At 39.3% G+C, this 19,492-nt stretch overlaps 1 protein-coding gene across 1 annotated transcript; it reads left to right on the top strand.

Annotated features, from left to right (window-relative positions):
* The first annotated feature begins 5,750 nt into the window (after positions 1-5,750).
* On the top strand, positions 5,751-15,306 carry lurap1 (leucine rich adaptor protein 1). Its single transcript, XM_073062980.1, has 2 exons — positions 5,751-6,204; positions 12,010-15,306. Exons 1-2 carry the CDS (start codon positions 5,974-5,976, stop codon positions 12,595-12,597), a joined length of 819 nt encoding a protein of 272 aa, XP_072919081.1. The 5' UTR covers positions 5,751-5,973; the 3' UTR covers positions 12,598-15,306.
* The last annotated feature ends 4,186 nt before the right edge of the window (positions 15,307-19,492 follow it).

The raw sequence follows: 19,492 nt of genomic DNA, 5'->3' as shown, positions 1-19,492 counted from the left end.
AGGTGAAAAAGGAATGAAGTAGCGAATAGTTGGACTACTAATGTACATTCTAAAATAGTTGATGAAAGTTGCTTTTACTGTAATGAAAGAAATAATTTTATTAGTAGCTTTAAATAGATTTGAATATTTTTTGCAATTATTTGTCACCACTTTGACTTTTCAGTTCCTATTAACTTTCACTGTGCATTGCAAATAAAAATTATTTATGATTTTATGTAATGGCTAGAAAGGGAGTGGGGGGGCACTGGGGATGTGGTCTGGGAGCTAATGGGGTGGTAACCCAAAAATGTTTGTGAACTACTGATATACAAGATTCCTTAAAGGTGATTTCATTCATTGCAAAGTGTTTTGTTACTCTAGCGGCATTGATTCAGATGATTCACCTCATCCTGTCCTTTAGGCTGTGTATTATTTCCTCAGTTTTGGCCATCAGGTGTCTCCTGAACAATATCCTGTGCAACAATGGCATTTGGCTTATATGTGAAGGATACAATGGAGAAATCTGGATGTGAGAACAAAATGATCAACACTGGAGTTGCACAGCTATTATTTGACAGTAGCTGACTTTGGCCCAAAGTAATTTATGGTCCATGACCAGGTGTGCAGACCCTCCTCACTAGACATTTCTGAAATCAAATAACGTGCATAATTTTTGGTGGTGAGGTTGTGAATTTTGACAAAAGTTCTGGGACCTGAAATGTTAACTGATTTCTTTCCACAAATGGTGCCTTTCCTACGGAGTGTTCCAATATTTTCTGTTTTTTTATTATTCTATTTAATCCTTCTTTACCAATCCTACAAATACTATTCTGCATACTGAGAAATACTACTCTTCAACTGTTTTGGACAATGTGTGTTGTGTCACTTGAATTTCACTCAGATCTAGTCAATGGCCAGGAGTAATGCTGATACTTTCAATAATCCAGGTGGCTGTTCAAGAATCCCATGAATTAAGAGCATAATATTGCCTAAATGTGGCATCTTCTGGATGATAATGATATAGGGATCCTCTCCATTTTTAAAGATTGCTAGTAACACTTCCACCAAGAAAGATTCAGAATGGAGTAGAATCAAAGGGAGAAGAATTACATATGTCCATGGTAAGGTTTAACTGAATAAATTAGAGCAGTGGTGATACAATGAGTGAACTTTGGCAGATAGTAAGATTATAAGCAAGAATCCGAAGCTCCTTGTTATGGTGTATTTTTCAGCTCTGCCATAAGAGAGCTCCATTTTCTATATCCCAAATTCCATTCAAACAATGGAAGAGAACTGATGGGTAATCTGGAATGCTTCAGCGATTGCTGGTGGAAGCACATTCAATAGTGAATGGGAAAGACCAGGAAATCAGGGGGAGTTAGCTCAACCAACATGATATAGGCCAAAGACTATGCTTATGACTCTCCAAGCTGGCATTGTAGAAGGTGCAATATCGGAACAATGTGAGGATACCTTCTAAGGCAGGAGTTCCCAATCTGCAGTCCACAGACCCTTTGCTTCATGGTATTGGTCCATGGCATAAAGTTCTTTATGGCAGTCTATCAGACTGTAACATTTCTGGTGAATATATACTGCAGTTCTACCTCAAAGAAAGAATGGGAATTTTACAGCTTATTTTGTCAGTGGCAGGACTACATTTGCTACAGACAGAGAGATAAAGTGGAAACCTCCACTTTCCTGAATTTAACTGATCAGGCAACAAATCAAAGCAATCCCTGGGGCCTGGCAGATGTAATAACATCAAAATACCTGAGAAAACTGTTACATTAACAGCATATCAAGAAGTAATTTTTAAATAATATCTTAAACATTCTAAATAATTACATGGCACATATCAATATGATTAAAAGGAATCCAAAATAAAATCTACTGAGTAAAGATTAATTTAATTCCCTTGTATTTCAGTATTCACGTAGGGAAGCTAGAATTGAAAAAATGGCTGTCAGTTTTAACATAGGAACATGAGAACATTAGAAATGCAAGCAGGGATAGAACATGCAGCTCCTCATTCCTTCTTTACATTTTGTAATATCATAGTTGATCTTATACCCCAGTACCACTTTTCTGCATTGACCCTATGCCCCTCAATATGTAAAAATCTATTAATCATTATCTTTAATTTATTCAGGGACTGAGGCTTCACAGTCTTGCTGGGTAGTGAAGGTCATTATCCTGTGGATGAAGGAGTTATTTTCTTAATCTCTGTCCTGAATGGTTGACCCCCGATTCTGAGACTGTAACCCATGGCTCTAGGCACTCAGCCAAGAAAAACATCACTTCTGCACCTTCTCTGTTGGTCCCCATAAGAACTTCAAAGAGATAATTTCTCATTCTCCAAAACTCAACAGAGTCTTGGCCATAATTAAAACTGAAAATGCTGGAAGAATTCTCCAGGTCAGACAGCAATTTTGAAAAGAGAAACAGAGTTAAGGTTTCCATTTAAAGGCCCTCTGTCAGACTGCTCTGATGAAGAGTATTTGACCTGAAGCATTAACTTTATTTCTCATTCCACACATGTGGTCTGACCTAGTATTTTCTGTTTTTATTTTAGATTTCCAGTGTCTGTAATTATTTCTAGAGTAGAGGGCCAGTCTGCTCAAACTCTCCTGATTAAACAAACTCGGTATCTCAGGAATCAATCTGCACACACTCTGTTGCAAATTATGCTTTCCTTATGAAGAAAGACTCAATATCCTAAATATGGTGTTGTTGCTGAGGTTAATTTACTAAAGTAGTCATGCAGAAATCTGACTTAATAATACAGAGACACAAATGTAAATTCTACAGTAGCAGCTGTGGCATTTAAATTCAGCTAATAACCTGAAATCTAAACTGTTCAAACCCAAATTGGTTTCCCTTTCCACAGATGCTGACTGACCTGATAAGTAACTGGAGCATTTTCCATACATGAACAAAGTACTTGACTTTTAATTCTGCTCTGAAGTGGTCTTGTAACCTATTTTGTCAAAATTAGGAATGATAAATTAATGTTGGGCTTGCCAATGATGCTGAGATCCCAAAAGAAAATAAATTTTAAAAAGTTACTGTTTCATCATGACCCAATATAATCCCCATTTTTTACTCTAATTGTCTTGCAGAACTACTTGCCTTCCCTATTGCTTGCATAAAATTTGAGTTATAATGACCCACGGGATACTGGATTTTTGCAGGTTCCTCTGAAAGACAACACCTTTCAATCAGTTACCATTTATACATTTTTTAGTTTTCCATTTAGGTGTTGACTTCACATTTCCACATTACTTTTTATCTGCCATGTCCATGTCCATTTACCTAATCTAATCTTAACCTGAAGCTTCTCTGCATCTTCCTCACTGCTCATACTGCGGCTCAGCTTTGTATAAGCATCAAATATGGAGATATTGCACTTCATTCTTTCATCCAAACCACTTTGCGAGCAGTCGGAGATTCACCTCTGATCCATTCAATTGTAGTGATCAACTGAGTCGAGCATGATGTCCTCCTAAGGGGTTGACTATTGATGGGTTCTCGGGCAGCTGGAGAGGCCGATCGAGGATGCTAGTGTTAATGGGAAGTGCATGTGCATGATTTTATTTAACATGAGGAAAATGATGCATGGGGAGCCACCACACGGTCCTTGACAGATTGGGATCAGGGTCCAGTGGCATGGAGAACAAGATGACTGGGGACCCTCCACTGCTGCAGCCTTCCTCTGCCTTCATTGCCATTTTGATGTGCCATCATCTTCTGCCAGCTCCACCACTGAGGTTTTGGTTGGATCCCTCTTGTCTGGAACCTCCCCCTTGACCTTACCACCTTGGATGACCCTACAAGTAGCTAAGTGCTAGATGACTAAACTCCAGACAGCATCACTCTCAGATACTCACAAATTTCTCTACCATGACAAGGTGATGATCCTTGGAGAGGGACCCATGCAATACCTCACTATTCGCAGTCTTCCAGCCTGAAAATTACCTATGGTTTTGTCCATTAGGTGATATAAATCCTCCTTAATATAAATCAACATGGAATAAACCCTGGGGACACAACAGACTGCAAACGTAATCTGAAGAAACTCAGCAGGTCCGGCAGGATCTGTGGAGGCAAAGTGATGGTAGATGTTTCTGGGTTATTAGGATATCAAGGCAATGAAGTCGTTTGGAGTGTAGTAACTGCTGAAATATGATCAATATATGATAATAACCTGAGAACCTGTTCTAACGATGTTGTTCCCTTATTCAAGAAGGGGAGTAGAGATAGCCCAGGAAATTATAAACCAGTGAGTCTTACTTCAGTGGTTGGTAAGTTGATGGAGAAGATCCTGAGAGGCAGGATTTATGAACATTTGGAGAGGCATAATATGATTAGGAATAGTCAGCATGGCTTTGTCAAAGGCAGGTTGTGCCTTACGAGCCTGATTGATTTTTTTGAGGCTGTGACTAAACACATTGATGAAGGTAGAGCAGTAAATGTAGTGTATATGGATTTCAGCAAGGCATTTGATAAGGTACACCATGCAACTCTTATTGACAAAGTAAGGAGGCATGGGATCCAAGGGGACATTGCTTTGTGGATCCAGAACTGGCTTGCCCACAGAAGGCAAAAAGTGGTTGTAGATGGCTCATATTCTGCATGGAGGTCGGTGATCAGTGGTGTGTCTCAGGGCTCTGTTCCGGGACCCTTTCTCTTTGTGATTTTTATAAATGATCTGGATGACGAAGTGGAGGAATAGATTAGTAAATTTGCTGATGACACAAAGGTTGGGGGTGTTGTGGATATTGTAGAGTGCTGTCAGAGTTCCAGTGGAACATCAATAGGATGCAAAACTGAGCTGAGAAGTGATGGATGGAGATCAATCAAGATAAGTGTGAGGTGGTTCATCTTGGTAGGTTAAATATGATGGCAGAATATAGTATTAATGGTAAGGCTCTTGGCAGTGTGGAGGATCAGAAGGATCTTGGGGTCCGAGTTCATAGGATGCTCAAGATGCTGTGCAGGTTGACTCTGTGGTTAAGAAGGCATACAGTGCATTGGCCTTCATCAACCGTGGGAATGAGTTTAAGAGCCAAGAGGTAATTTTACAGCTTTATAGGACCCTGGTCAGACCCCACTTGGAGTACCGTGCTCACTACAGGAAGGATGTGGAAACTATAGAAAGGGTGCAGAGGAGATTTTCAAGGATGCTGCCTGGATTGGGGAGCATGCCTTATGAGAATAGGCTGAGTGAACTTGGCTTTTTTTCCTTGGAGCCACTGGAGGATGAGCGGTGACATGATAGAGGTGTATGAGATGATGAGAGGCATTGATTGTGTGGATAGTCAGAGGCTTTTTCCCAGGGCTGAAATGGCCAACACGAAGAGGCACAGTTTTAAGGTACTTGGAAGTAGGTACACAGGAGATGTCAGGGGTAAGTTTTTTTACCCAGTGTTGATTGCGTAGAATGGGCTGCCGGCGACAGTGGTGGAGGCGGTACGATGGGGTCTTTTTAGAGACTCCTGGATGGCTACGTGGAGCTTAGAAAAATAGAGGGCTATAGGTAACCCTAGGTAGTTTGTAAAGTAGGTACATGTTCGGCACAGCATTGTGGGCCGAAGGGCCTACATTGTGCAGTAGTTTTTCTGTTTCTAATGCTGTTTGAGAGATAAATACTGCCTAGGGCATCTTTTAACAATCCACTGCCCCTGGTGCGAAAGGCGTCACCTAGGAGATTGCGGCGCTCCCTCAGCAAATGTGGTGAAGAGGGGAGATTGAAGGCCCAGCCTGCTGGCTATGACGGGCAACAATGGACCAATTCTCGGCGGTAGTGGCGTGTTTAGGTGCAGTACGGTACAGAGGGGGCGGGCGCTGGGCCGGCGCTGCCTTCGCCGCAGTGTGTTCATTCATTCATTCATGGCTGCAGGTGGAAGTCGGCGATGAGGAGGTGCGGGGCAGTCCGTTCAGCTGGCCTCAACCCTCGTAGCGTGTAGACAGCCACCGGCGACTGCTCCCACCGCCATGGAAGACAGTATGAGCGAGGCCCTGCCCGAGCTGAAGGACTTGGAGCACAAGGTGGGACGGAAGATGCCCGACGGCTTACTGCGCTGGCTGCGAGAGGACTCGGCTCGGCCGTCCGGTGACAAGGCGGAAGCTCCCGGTCCCGGGGCCGGTGGTGAGCCCGTACCCGCTCCGGGCAGGCGATTGCCTCAGGGGCTGGCGGAGAAGATCCGTGTGCTGAGGCTGGAAATGGTGAGGTGGAGCGAAAGGGGGGAGGGGGTTGTTCCGTAAAGGTGCAGGTCTTGTCATTACAGTTTTATTTACACCGTTCTCCCCCCACCCCCTTTCTCCGGTGTCGAATCCCCAAAGCAAAGTTCCTGCCAGCTACACTGACAATAATCCCGCAACCGTCACCTGAAGGAGGACCAGACTGACCACCAGCTACAGTGGTTCACAGCGGGAGCAGTGACACATATCGATAACACACTTGTTATGTTTCTCATGACAGGAGGTTCCCGCAGGCTGCGAAAGACAGCCAAACCTCGCCAAACGCACCCTTCAGGAGCGGCTGACGCCTGAGCACTATTAACTTTAACCCTTTCCTTTATTGCTTGTAAATACAGAGGGGAAATTGCGGATGGCGGAACTTCCCAGATCCATAACTTGCGATCAATTGGATGTTTTTTTAAATGTAGTTGGCCATTTCACGCTTAAAGCTTTTCGGCAGAAGCTTTGATGATTTAAGTGGCTAGTTATTCTCTCTGGCACGGGCTTTAAGCCTCCAGTACCCCCAAGTACCGCGAAGCCGGTACTCACTCGACTCCGGGAGTGGGTGATTGCGGGAGCTTGCTGTAATGTTTGGGGCTCTCCCTACTTGGCTTTAAGTAGAGGACGCGGCATTGATCAAATTCGTATAATCAGGGTTGACCCCGGATGCAGATGGGGTCTGCATTTTTTTTTAACGCAGATGAGTCATGGTTTTTGTTTGGCTTAAGTAAAAAAATTTTTGCTCTCCCACCCGTAACACAATTCGTAAGTTCTGATCAGTTTAGAATATAATTCAACAACGTAGGAACAACAGGTGCACGAACCAATGCAATTTTATGAACCAGCTTTAAAAAGAATCCATTGCTTTCCTTGGGTTGCGGCCAAGCCAGTGTTCTCTGTTTACCTGACTGTGCTGAGGCTGCGGATACTTGAAGCTGAACCATGCCCACGTCTGCAGGTTTATTTCGGCTCTGGGCACCAGCAGCCCGTCCCAGCTTCAGCGTGGCGCTGCACGCACAGTCATTCATTTAAAGCGAGAATTCCGACAGATATTTTAATAATCTTTGAGTACCGTCTGGTTTATTGTTGGTATTTTAAACAGTGAAATTACTGCATCTGCTTTCCCTCTGGAAAACTTGCATTTTCTTCCCTTTTCATTTCTCTCGCCCCATCCCCAACAATTTCACCTGAGTCCAAAACTAACTTATAAATACCCATTGTTACAAATTTATGGATCCTGATTAGGGCAGTTTGGAGGTGTTTGACGTGGATGCCAGAATTTTTTTAATTGTATTTTTAGTAAGCTAGTTACATATGACTTGGCTTGTTTTTCTTGTCATCTACCGGAAGCAAGCTTTCTCCCTCCCAGATGCTATCAGATCTGTCAATTATTTCCAACTTGTAATTTTTAGTTTGCTTTTGTTGTACTGCCTTTATGAGTTCAAAATAATGGTAAAGATTTGTGCTGCTTTGCAGGATATAAGCAATATATTAATGATAGATAAACTAATTGGCCAAGATGGATGACAAATCATCATTATCTGATAATTGTGGTAATTGTTATTGTCGCATATACTGAGTGCAAACATGAAGATAAAGGACTAAAAGATGTTAGTTAAAAGCAAGTTTGGAGTTGGTGTTTAAAAGTGTCAACTGAGTCTCATCCCTTATAGGTTTTGAGTTCCACAATTTGGGAGCATAGTTCTAAAAATTGACCTACCAATCATCTTTTGAGGGAGGGGTGTTTAAATTTAAGATACTAGCAGAAGACCTGAGATTCTGAGCAGAATTATAGAATGAAAGTGATTCTGTGATGTACTGTACTTTGGTCCCAGAGTAATGAGAGCTTTAAAAGCAAGAAAGAGAATGTTCAAACCAGTTCTAAAAGATACAGGCAGCCAATGCAAAGTAGCTAGGACAGGAGTGATATTCTACCTCATCCTTGTTTTAGTTAAGTCTAGCAGCAGCATTCTGAATGAGTTAAAGTTTGTCAATAGATTGCTTTGGAAACCAGTAAAATGTGCATTGCAGTCATCCAGTCTATTCTGTATAGAGGGGGGTGAGTTAGTTTTCTGTGACAGAAATAGATGTACCTTTGCAATAAATAAATCTTCTCCTTGGTCCTGATGGCAAAAGCAGCCCGAGTATCTGACACATTATTGGTCAGATCATGAACTTCCATGGAGACCAGCTCTCATTCATAACCAGAGCATTTCCAGAATCCCCTACATCTTGTAACCTCTGAGGAGCTTCCAATTGAATGAGCTATGACTGATAATCCGTTCTATGTTTTCCTTCAACACCAAGGAAATGTGACTGTGTCTGAGTCAATAGACCAGTGCAGGCAAGATTTGATCTAATTATGCTGGATTCATTGATCTTGGTCAAACCATTTGGGACAACCTAAAATCATCCTTAACTTTGCAAAGAGAAGGAAATCATGAAGTTCAAAGTAAATCTAATATCAAAGTACATATATGTCACCATATGCTACCCTGAGATTCATTTTCTTCCATGCATGCTCAATAAATCCAATAACCATGATAGAATCAGTGAAAGACCACACCAACAGGGCAGGCAACCAATGTACAAAAGACAACAAACTGTGCAAATACATAAAGGAAGGGCAGAAAGAAAATAGTAAATAAAAACAAATAACAAATAAATATCTAGAACTTGAGGTGAAGAGTCTTTGAAGGTGAATGATAGGTTGTGGGAACATTTCAGTGATGGGGCAGTTGACATTGAGTGAAGTTATCCCCTCTGGTTCAAGAGTCTGTTGGTTGATGGGTAATAACTGTTCCAGAACCTCTTAGTGTGAGTCCTGAGGCTCCTGTACTTCCTCCCTCATGGCAGCAGCAAGAAGAGAGCTTGGCCTTGGTGTGGAGGTCTCTGACGATGGGTGCTGTGATAGATTGTGCTGTATCCACTACTTTTTGTAGGATTTTCCATTGAAGGGCTTTGGTGTTTCCACACCAGGCTGTGATGCAGCCAGTCAATATACTCTCCACTACACATCTATAGAAGTTTGTCAAAGCTTTAGATGCCATGCCAAATCTTTGCAAGCTTCTAAGAAAGTAGAGGCACTTCTATGCTTTTTTTGTAGTTTCTGTGCCCAGAGCAGGTCTTCTGAAATGATAATACAGAGGATTTTAAGGTCGTTCACCCTCTCCACTTCTGATTCCTCCATTAAGAATTGGCTCACGGACCTCTGGTTTCCCCCTCCTGAAGTCAATAATCAGCTCCTTGCTGACATTGAGTGAGAGGCTGTTGCTGTGGCACTATTCAGCCAGATTTTCAGTTTCCCTCTCATATGCTGATTCATCACAATTTTGATTTGGGCTATGACAGTGATATTGTCAGCAAACTTGAACATGGGATTGGAGCTGTGCTTGGCCACACAGCCATAAGTGTAAAGTGAGTAGAGCAGGGGCTGAGCACAAGTCCCTGTGGTGCACCTGTGCTGATAGAAATTGTGAAGGAGATGTTGTTGCCAACTTGGAGTCTTCAAGTGAGGAAATTGAGGATCCAATTGTAGAAGGAGGTATTGATGCCAATGTCTTGAAGCTTATTGACTAGTTTTGAGGGGTTAATAGCATTTAATGCCAAGCTGTAGTCATAATGAGATTCTCTGCATCTTTGCAGTCGAGATGCTCCAGAGTTAAGTGTCATTGAAATCAGTTGTGGAATTGTAACTTTGTAAAAGGAACAAAATCGGAAATGATCTCAAGCTCCCAAAGTTTAATTAATTTAGAGATACAGTGTGGAACAGGCATTTCCAGCCTTCTGAGTCGTGCCACCCAGTAACCTACTGATTTAACCCTAGCTTAATCATGGGACAATTTGCAATGACCTTCTAACCAGCACATTTTGGTCTGTGGGAGGAAACCAGAGCACTCAGAGGAAACCTACATGCATACAAGAAGGAATTTACAAACTTGTTATCAGTGGACACTGGATTTGAACTCTGAACCCTGATGGCCCGAACAGTAATGCTATACACTAACCATTTCATTACCATGGCACCCTAATAGTCTAACACTGTTCATAAGTCAGCATCTCCCTCAATGTCAGGTTGGTGTAAATTTGTAGTTGGATATGTTTGATCTTCTTCTGCAAAGTAAAGAGAGTTTTCTTTTGGTGGTCCGTTTTCCTTTGGCAGAGCTATATTCTTGCAATTATATGATTGCACCTGCCTTTCACATTGCTACAGCTATTCTAATTTAGGGTTGGTGACATGGACCTCTTCATTTCAGAGGGTGTTTGCCACTTGGTGGAGCTACTTCCTATACCAGTTGTGGCAGCATTTATTTCCAGATTTGAAAGGATATGCAGCAGAGATGTTTTAGCTGGGATATTTTATACAGCTATAATATTATATTTTTATAAAACTACTTACTTCAAGTCACTGTACAAGTGTTATCAAGCAAAACATTAGTTAGGTATGTGAAAGCAGACGGACAAAATCATGGTCAAAGAAATGGGTTTTAAGGTGATGAAAGAGTGGTGGGAGATTTGGGGATGGAATTATAAATTTTTATATTTTGGCATTTGAAGATGGCTATGAGAGTGATTACATTTAGGAATGCTTAAGCATATGGTCTAGCATTGTAGACAGGAGGAGGTTGAAAAGTGAGAGGGAGAGAGTCAAGGCTATGCGGAAAATTGGAAATTGAGAATTTTGAAATTAAGGAATGGCTTATGGAGAGCCCATGCAGGTCAGTGAACATAGTGGGCAATGGGTTGGCTGGATGTAAGATACAGGAACAGCTAGACAATTGTCTCAGTAGTAGATGACAGGAAAGGCTATCTGCTGTCAAGAATATGTTGAAAGCACCTGCAGTGCTCTTCTCCAAAGGGCTAGATATGCTGTTATGATGAAGAGAACTTATATAGTTTAGTTTTTTTTTTGGTGGATATTGGCAGATTAAACAACAAATAAGGCACCACTGAAGGTTCACCTAAAGTAGTATAACATTGTTTTGGGATGTAAAGACAACTACCAATGTCAGTGCTATGAAGGACTGAATAACTTTGTGTAGAGCAACCATGGCAAACAAGTTATGTTATAGAGACAATCCTACCATCTTGGTATATAAGGTACCTATTTTAATGACTTTCCAATATCTTTTTCACTTGGGAAGAAATTGGTAATAATGGATGGCTTTATGGAGCAATGCCAACACTAGAAAAATCATAACTTAAGCCCCTTTGACATAATCGTCGATCAGATATGTGATTTTGTTCTGGAATGCAAAGGTGTATAATGAGGGAGTGTTTATATTGCTGGAATTTTGGAATATTAATGTGGATGATGTGTTCAAAACAGTTTGAGAATTTGAATTTGAGTTTTTAAAAAGATCAAGCTTGTGAAAGCTGAAGTGTTTAAAATTATGCCAAATTTTCCAGAAAAATATTGGTTCACTGATGTCCTCTCTAGGAAACCAAGGAAAAGCTTACTTAATTAAAACTTCCTGCATTGTCCTATTTAAAAAAGAATTGTGTGGGCATGTTAAATAGCAGTTTTGTAGATTCTGTATATTATCTAGTCTTCTGTGCTGGTAATGATCTCCCCAAAGTAATTATTCCTACTGTCAGATCAATGGCAGATTTGTGCTTTGAGTCCTAATTTAAAATATAGGTGAAAGTGTAATCGTTGAAGAGTATGAATACAATGATTTGTTATTAAAATGAATGTGATCAGCAAAATCTTAAATGAGTTTTATAACATTTTATTTTGTAACATAGGCAGTTTTTAATATTTTAGTGACTCTTTTTTTTAACCATTAGGCATATCTAAGGGCAGTTGATATCAAGATCATGCACCAACTGATGGCCATTAATGAAGGGATTGAGGTGGTGAAGTGGATTTTGGAAGAAAAGGGCACTCTTGCCAGTAGATGCAGCAGTCTCACTAGCAGTATGTACAGCCTCGTTGAGAGCCAGGAGACCTCAAGGAGAGGTAGCTGGAACAGCCTCCAGGATCCAAACGATAAACTGGATGGGATTTCTATTGGAAGCTTTTTGGATACTCTGGCTGATGATATGGATGAATACTGTCAGACCACCATAGATCCTTTGTCCTCAATGCCTTCGAGTGGCCCCTTCACTACAATGGAGAAAGAAATCTACCCCAATGAGATGCACAGCCAACAGAACAATATTGCTAATGGCTTCATGGAAAAACAAGGAAACTTTGTAGCAGATTGCAATGTGGAAAATAAATTCTCTCATGATAAACAAATCAAAGATGGTGGGAAACTGAAGGCACAGAAACATGGGAAAAGTGAATATGATAGCTGTAAAAATAAAATGCACATTGAATATGATTCCCATTGGCACTGGGTGCAGTCACAAGATGACATAACATTTCTGTGAGAAGATCAGGTTGACATGATATGATCAAAGAAGTGATACTTTATCTCTATTAGAACCATTGAGTAAACTCACAGAGCCAAATAAAAACATATGGGGTCAGATTGGTAAAATACAGAAAAACTCTGAATGTAAAGTTACTCTTACAATAAAAGTAAAATGTTTCAAGGATCAGAATTGTAACTCTGAGAAAATATCAGTTTTAAGAAATTGGAAAACTAAAGTGAAGTTTCTTTAAGATTAGAACCCAAGTTAGTGTAAATAATGTCCACTGTGGTTTATAGCTGTATTATTAATGCAGCTTGAATCTGGGGTCCAGGGTGAATTTGACTTTGGAACAAAATGCAGTCTGGTTAGGCAAAGCATTGGACTTACACCAGGAATGTTTAGCTGGAAATGAAGCTGAAAATTTTTATCACAAACTCAATACACCAATATCATTATCATTTAAAAATGCATTTTGGTTGTTATGGGTATTAAGGGAGGGCTGTATATCCACTACGTTGACTCTCAGTAGATAGAAATGACTCTAGTTGCATGCAGAATACCATTTTGGGGACAGAAGGGATTAACTGAAATCTTGCATTGAATTTTACTGTTATGTCATGGAAGATATAATGATTTTGGTAATTAGGAAGCATGATAATTGTAATATGTTTATAACATGGGAAGCACTTCGTTTTGCAGTGTTAGTGCACGTTTGAGGTATTGGCTTAGCCATTGAAAAATTAGGCATATTTACACAATCACTCCACATTTAAATTTTTTTCCACTCTCTAAGCTGGAGAGGGAAGTTTCCAAAAGTTCAGCAGGTTTAAATAGTTGTGTAAACTTAATATCTGAGCTATTCTTGTAAAGCTGTAATTCATTCTGTAGATAGTTCTTGCCTTTTATGGGGAGAATTTTTACATACCTCCTCCCTTTTGATTTGGTGAAGACTGAAATTCTGTTTCATGATTAAATTACAGGTCAATACTAAGTGAGTTAATCACTCTCTTTGGCTGGGAATTTTTATTTGAATAAACCTTAGAAAGGTTATAAAGGTACCTTTTCTGTCCAGTAAATTGGACATATCGATGTCATTTTACACTTTTGCAGAGATTATGGGCAGGACCATCGTTTCAGTGGAATGTTTTTGGTTGGAGATCTGGTGTAAATTTCTTGTTTAGTATTGAGAAGGTACAAAAATTTATATTTTCAGAGTTTTGAGTGATGGATTTCTTAGTAACTGGAGAAATTTGCTCTTGTAGTGCTTTAACTACAATATGACTTGGTTTATTCAACCATTTCTGGAATACAAGATTTTATTGGATTGTATATCTACTGATTATTCCCTCCATTCAAAAACAAACTAAATTGTGAAAATAACAAATGCATAATACCTTGCTTGGAGGAAAACCATTAATCAAAAACTAGAAAGTTTGGGATAGTTTATAAATAATTAAGAATATAGTCAGTGTTTGAACAATCTTGTGCTCTTGAAATTTTGTAACTGAAATTAGTTGACAAATGTGGGGAGGAAAGGGAAGGGAATATTTTTCAAGACTTTGTCTTGAACTTTAGTCCTTCTTAATCTCAATAATTGAAAGGTATTCATCATACCAACAAATTGGGCATATGCATTCAGCAGCGAAGCACTGTATGGAAGTCATCATGGATATTAGAGGTGTAGTGGGGTAAAGTTCTTTCTGCAAACCCACAAGCTTTGAGCTTTCAATGTTCATCTCATTTAGTATGGTTCCAGCAGGATGGGTCTGTGGTTTAGTTGTGCTACTTTTCCATATTTCCCCTGATCTAAGCTCAGTACTATTGTCTTTTTATTTAGTGGGAGGTATCCTTAATGCAGTTAATCATTAATGAAACTGGTGTATGATGAAGTGTATGTCTAATGCAAAGTTGATAATGGGGCCAAAACTTTTGCGTTCATATTTATATTTTACCTCCACATTCATAAAGCATAGTCCAGTTAGTAATATATGCTAATCAATATTAGCAAAATTAAAATCACGTGCATCAATGTCAGCCATTTTGGATTAGGAGGAAATTATCAGTTGAATCAATTTGCGTTTGGAGTGTAAATTTAGGATTGGATTGAAAACTGGGATAAAGAGTGATCAAATTAATTACGGATAAACCATGTCTGACCTCTATTGATTATTGAATTATCTAGATAGATATTTTGTTGATATATACTGATGCAAAAGGTGATTGAAGTGTCTGCCAAATTTTAACAGAAGTAGGAAAAGATACATTCTTTAGCAAAGCGACATAATGCACTAAAATATTGAAGTCTGATGGTTGTTATGCAATGAAAATTGTGTGTGTGTGTGAGATGTGTATGGTATGTGCCTGTGTGTTGTATAATTTTCTGAATTTAACTTGTTTACTAATTCTGAACTTAATTCTGTTTGGTCTTTGCTGTCATATTTTAGCTAAACTAATATTTGTACAAAACTGCTTTGATTGTTAACTGTATTTAATATAGGTGATACATTTTATATTTTACTATAAAACTCAAAGCTTAGTTTTATGATTAAAATATAATCATAGTCTGGTAATATACTTTTCAATGTTGCTAATGAGTGCACAGATAGCTTTAAAATATTACAGATCAATACAGTTGCAGAAATATTAAACTCTTTACAAATTTAAATCTGTGTGTAATTAGGTAATGTTTGACCAAACCTTACTAAAATGAGTTCCTTTGTGTGCTTTGCTTGTTGTCCTTTTGTCTTTGTTGGTCATTATCTAATTATTTATTTATGGTGTCAGAAGTGATGAGATGTGCTAGAATTTTAACCAGGATCGAATGCAATGCTGCAATGTGGGACCTCCTGCCTCTTATAGCCGTAGCCCCCCCCCCCCCCACTCCATGATATCTTTTGTGAAATATGACAGACGTCTCCAATCTTCCTCTCTTACCCTTGCACAACGTGTGGCTGTTTTTAGGGTATTTTGAGACCGTGAATCTGTGTTTCCTGGTTTTTGCATATCATTTCCTGATGCTCTGTTTCATTCCACTGGGAGAATACTGAATATATCAAATACATAGTAAGTTATTTTGAGTTCAAATCTATTAGTATTGTTTTCTGATTTTGTGTAAAAGGAATTTGTTCTAATTTTTAAAAAAAGCATGCTCCTTGAATTGACTGGCATATAACAATATTGAGACATTCCCTCTATTCTCCTGACCTCCCCACCCGCAGCACATCTCATCCTATTGATTAGACCACTTTAAATACTAAATGATCACGAAAAGATTTTGTTGCATTATATAGCTAATCACACTTACACTAATCAATCATAACATTTATTCACTGTGCACAGAATATTTTTGAATAATCATTTATCATCACCACCTCTCATTGCATTTTGCATAATGCATACATTACAATAGAAGGGTAGCTGTATTCCTCATAGTAACACAATGGGCTGGACAAAACATTCAAGGCAACTATAATTGCCCTGCATTACTACCTTGTGCATCTATTGGAACAAAATTGCCAGTGCTTTCCTGCCCCCAAAAGTAGGGGCAATAAGTGCTGATTTGTCACTTGGTACCACTACTCTCGCTTGGACAATCTGTAAAAGTTTACTTTATTCATGATTTACATAATCATGACATGTTCATAGTACCATAAATATATCCAGTGCCACTCGTGTTTCCTGCTGAAGCAATGCACCATGAAGCAGTGGAGAGATTGTAACACAGCACAGTCTCAGAGTACCGAGAGGTGACAGAATCCGAGACCGTGGTCCATGCCCACAGTGGCTGCACTGAGCTTCCCTGTGGCAGACTGAAGTGCGTCTTTCATCAAGTCGATGACCTTGCAGTGGCAGGTGGTGTCTGCCTCAGTCCACGTCCTTGAGAATAGCCCATGGAGCAGAGGGTCCTCTGTTATGTAGTGGTGTGGGCTGAACCTCATCAAAGGCAAATGCTTCGATTTCCAGACCTTGTTGGGAAATGCACAATCCACAAACAGGTGGATCAGCAGCATCACAGACATCTCAAGGACAGAAGGCAGTGTGATTGAGGCAGGTAAAACTACAGCATCTAGTGACGTGGTGCCTGTGGCTTCATTTACAGCTCGATGTGGTTTCCAACAAAGGTAGTTTGGTAGCTGCCATACTTATTCCAAAAATATTCATTAATACATACAATTGGAACCTATCCTTCACTATGTTTATTGTATCACCATCTTTCACATTATTTTTTAGTGTATCAGTCCCAATCAGTAATCCATCCATGAAGTATCACCATCCTATGGGATGGATAGCCGGAGAGACAGATCTGAGGTGCTGTTAATACAGGCTCCATTTTATCCATACAGTCATGGCAGAACCCCAGCAATAGTCTGAGGCTGCAATTCATCGGCTGTAACTTATGAACAAGCTGCTTTGAATCTCATCTACAGAATTAGCACCAATCTGCCTTCGATGGGCACAAGTTTACAAACTTCCAAACCTTTGTTGTTTCCATAAAATCATTTACGATTTCAGCCACAATAGTCCAAAAGGACTGCATTTCATACAATTTTTGATTAAAGTATTCAAATGTATTATGTAAAACTATGTGCTCATGTAAATCTGGGAAAATGAAATAATTAAGAGTCTTAGGCGAAAAAGGGACCATTTGGCTATCAACATTAAGTAAAACATGTCAATGTTATGGTTACGAGGTGAATTGTTCTGAACTGTGGTAAATGTTACATAATGGCAGAGAATTTCAGGGCTGTTTATCTTGATCTGATTAATTTCCTGTTTTTCTATGTACTGTATAAGTATATTAATGAGAAAATGTGCTATTTAAATACTTTGCGTGCTTCTACAATCAAACTATAAATGAACTGAATTATGTGGTGTGACTTTCAATTTTATTATCTGAAAAATAATGAAGCCACAAAGGAAATCTGTTTAGCTGAGAACAATGTTAAATTATGCTCCATTTCTGGAAGCTGAAGAAGTTTCAGGGTACTGGAACCTAACGTATATTAAAAGTGTCACTGAGTAATTGCACTAAATAATTTCCTTCCATATATGTTGATCCATTTTGACTCCCAGTCCTACTGCCACATTGATCTCCCTTTTTTCCTTGTTTGAGGAATTCTTGGAATATTATTTGAAGCTTCCAATTTTTATAATGCTGTTACAGCTTTTTGTTTTCAAAGGAGAATACAAAGTAATATTGCAGTGCAATTCCAAACCAACTCTGACTACAGAAGCTGGGATCGAGAACAAATAAAAGGCTTGAAGTGTTCAGTGGGTCAAGCAGCATCTGTGGAAGCAAATGCTGTGGGTCAATGCTCACATCAGTTTGCTGTGTTCTTCAGTGAAGCAATTCGGAATTCTGTTTTGCAAAACTTCTTTGAAAAAGACAATTAAATGCGTTTTTTTGATGTGCAAAAGTGCTGCACTTGAAATTGTGCAGAATGAAATTTGTTTGAATTGAAATGGTGTGATGGTTTTGTTTATGATTTTTAATTTTCTTAAAGTAGATTAAAAGAGAAAATATGTGTGAATCCATTTTTGTTGCAAACTCAGGATAATTTTAATCCATGATTTTTATTACCCCGAAGGAACCACCACTTTGATCTGGGTTATTAAGCAAATGGTTGAGTGGATGTTTAGAAAATGATTCTGAAATTAAAATACATGTTAAAATGATTCAACTGAGATCATAACATTGTTTCATTGTCGGGTAGAGCGAGAATAGGGCAGAAACACAAAGAGGCAATTAGAAACTCAACAGGTTTTGGAGAAGAACAGCTTTTAGGCACCACAGTCGAGTAGAGGTTAGTGTGATGCTGTTACAGCTCTGGGCGTCGTAATATTGGTATCATCTGTAAGGAGTTTGTGGGTTTTCCTCGGGCACTCTGGTTTGCTCCCACAGACCAAAGATGGACCGAGTAGTTTAATCGGTGTTTGTAAGTTGTCCCGTGGTTAAGTTAGAATTTAATTGAGGTTTCTGGGGTGGTGTGCCTTGATGGCTGGAAGGGCCCATTTCGGATTGTATCGCTAAATAAAATAAATAAGTCTCCAGTTTATTCAAATTTGATTATACAGGAAACATTGAAAGGCAAGAGAGTGATCATAGGAGCAGAATTAGGCCATTCGTCCCATTGAGTCTGCTCTGCCATTTCATCATGGCTAATTTATTATCCCTCTTTCAACCCTGTTCTACTGCTTTCTCCCCATAACCTTTAACACCTATCAACCTCCAATTTAAATGTACCTAATATCTTTTAGTTAAACCATTAGCACCTAAAGAGAAACACCAGCGCCAACATTATAAAAGGCCTGTTTTCAGGAGGTAATACCCTTTGAATTTTAATCCACATGCTCACTTTGTAACTTTAATTCACTTGTGATAAATTCAAGTCCTTCAGATGTTCAGAATTTGCTCATTAGTTACCAACATGCTTGTTTGCTCTTTTAAAACTCCCTTGGCCTGAAACATTAGATCTGTTTCTCATTCCTCCGATGCTGCCTGACCTCCAGTCTGCATCTGGCACTTCAGTTAAGATTTTCAGCATCTACTTTTTTTTCTGTTTTCCTTTGTCTTGTTGCTTTACAATAGAATTGAGATTTTCCCTGCACGTGGAGTGCTGACAGTGCTGAACCAAGCTCAATTGTCCACAGAGGGGTTGTTCTATTTGTAAAGGCATTTTCAACCCTAGTGAATTTTCTTTTTTTTATCTTTTAATGTGGTGGGATACTTCTTTTCTGAAAGGAAAGTTGAAAAAGCATTTTCTGCTCTTATAGTGAGTTATACTTAAAAGCTTTAGGGTTAGGTAGGTGTCAACAGGTACTGGCATTTTATAAGACATGTTTGTCTGTTTGAGAGATCTATGGTCCAAAAATCTGCCAGTTTACTCTTCAGTCATTTCAAAACAACAAA

Source organism: Hemitrygon akajei, chromosome 12 (assembly GCF_048418815.1).
Source record: "Hemitrygon akajei chromosome 12, sHemAka1.3, whole genome shotgun sequence".
In the NCBI taxonomy this organism is placed as follows: Eukaryota; Metazoa; Chordata; class Chondrichthyes; order Myliobatiformes; family Dasyatidae; genus Hemitrygon; species Hemitrygon akajei.
This window is presented reverse-complemented; position numbering and strand designations above follow the sequence as displayed.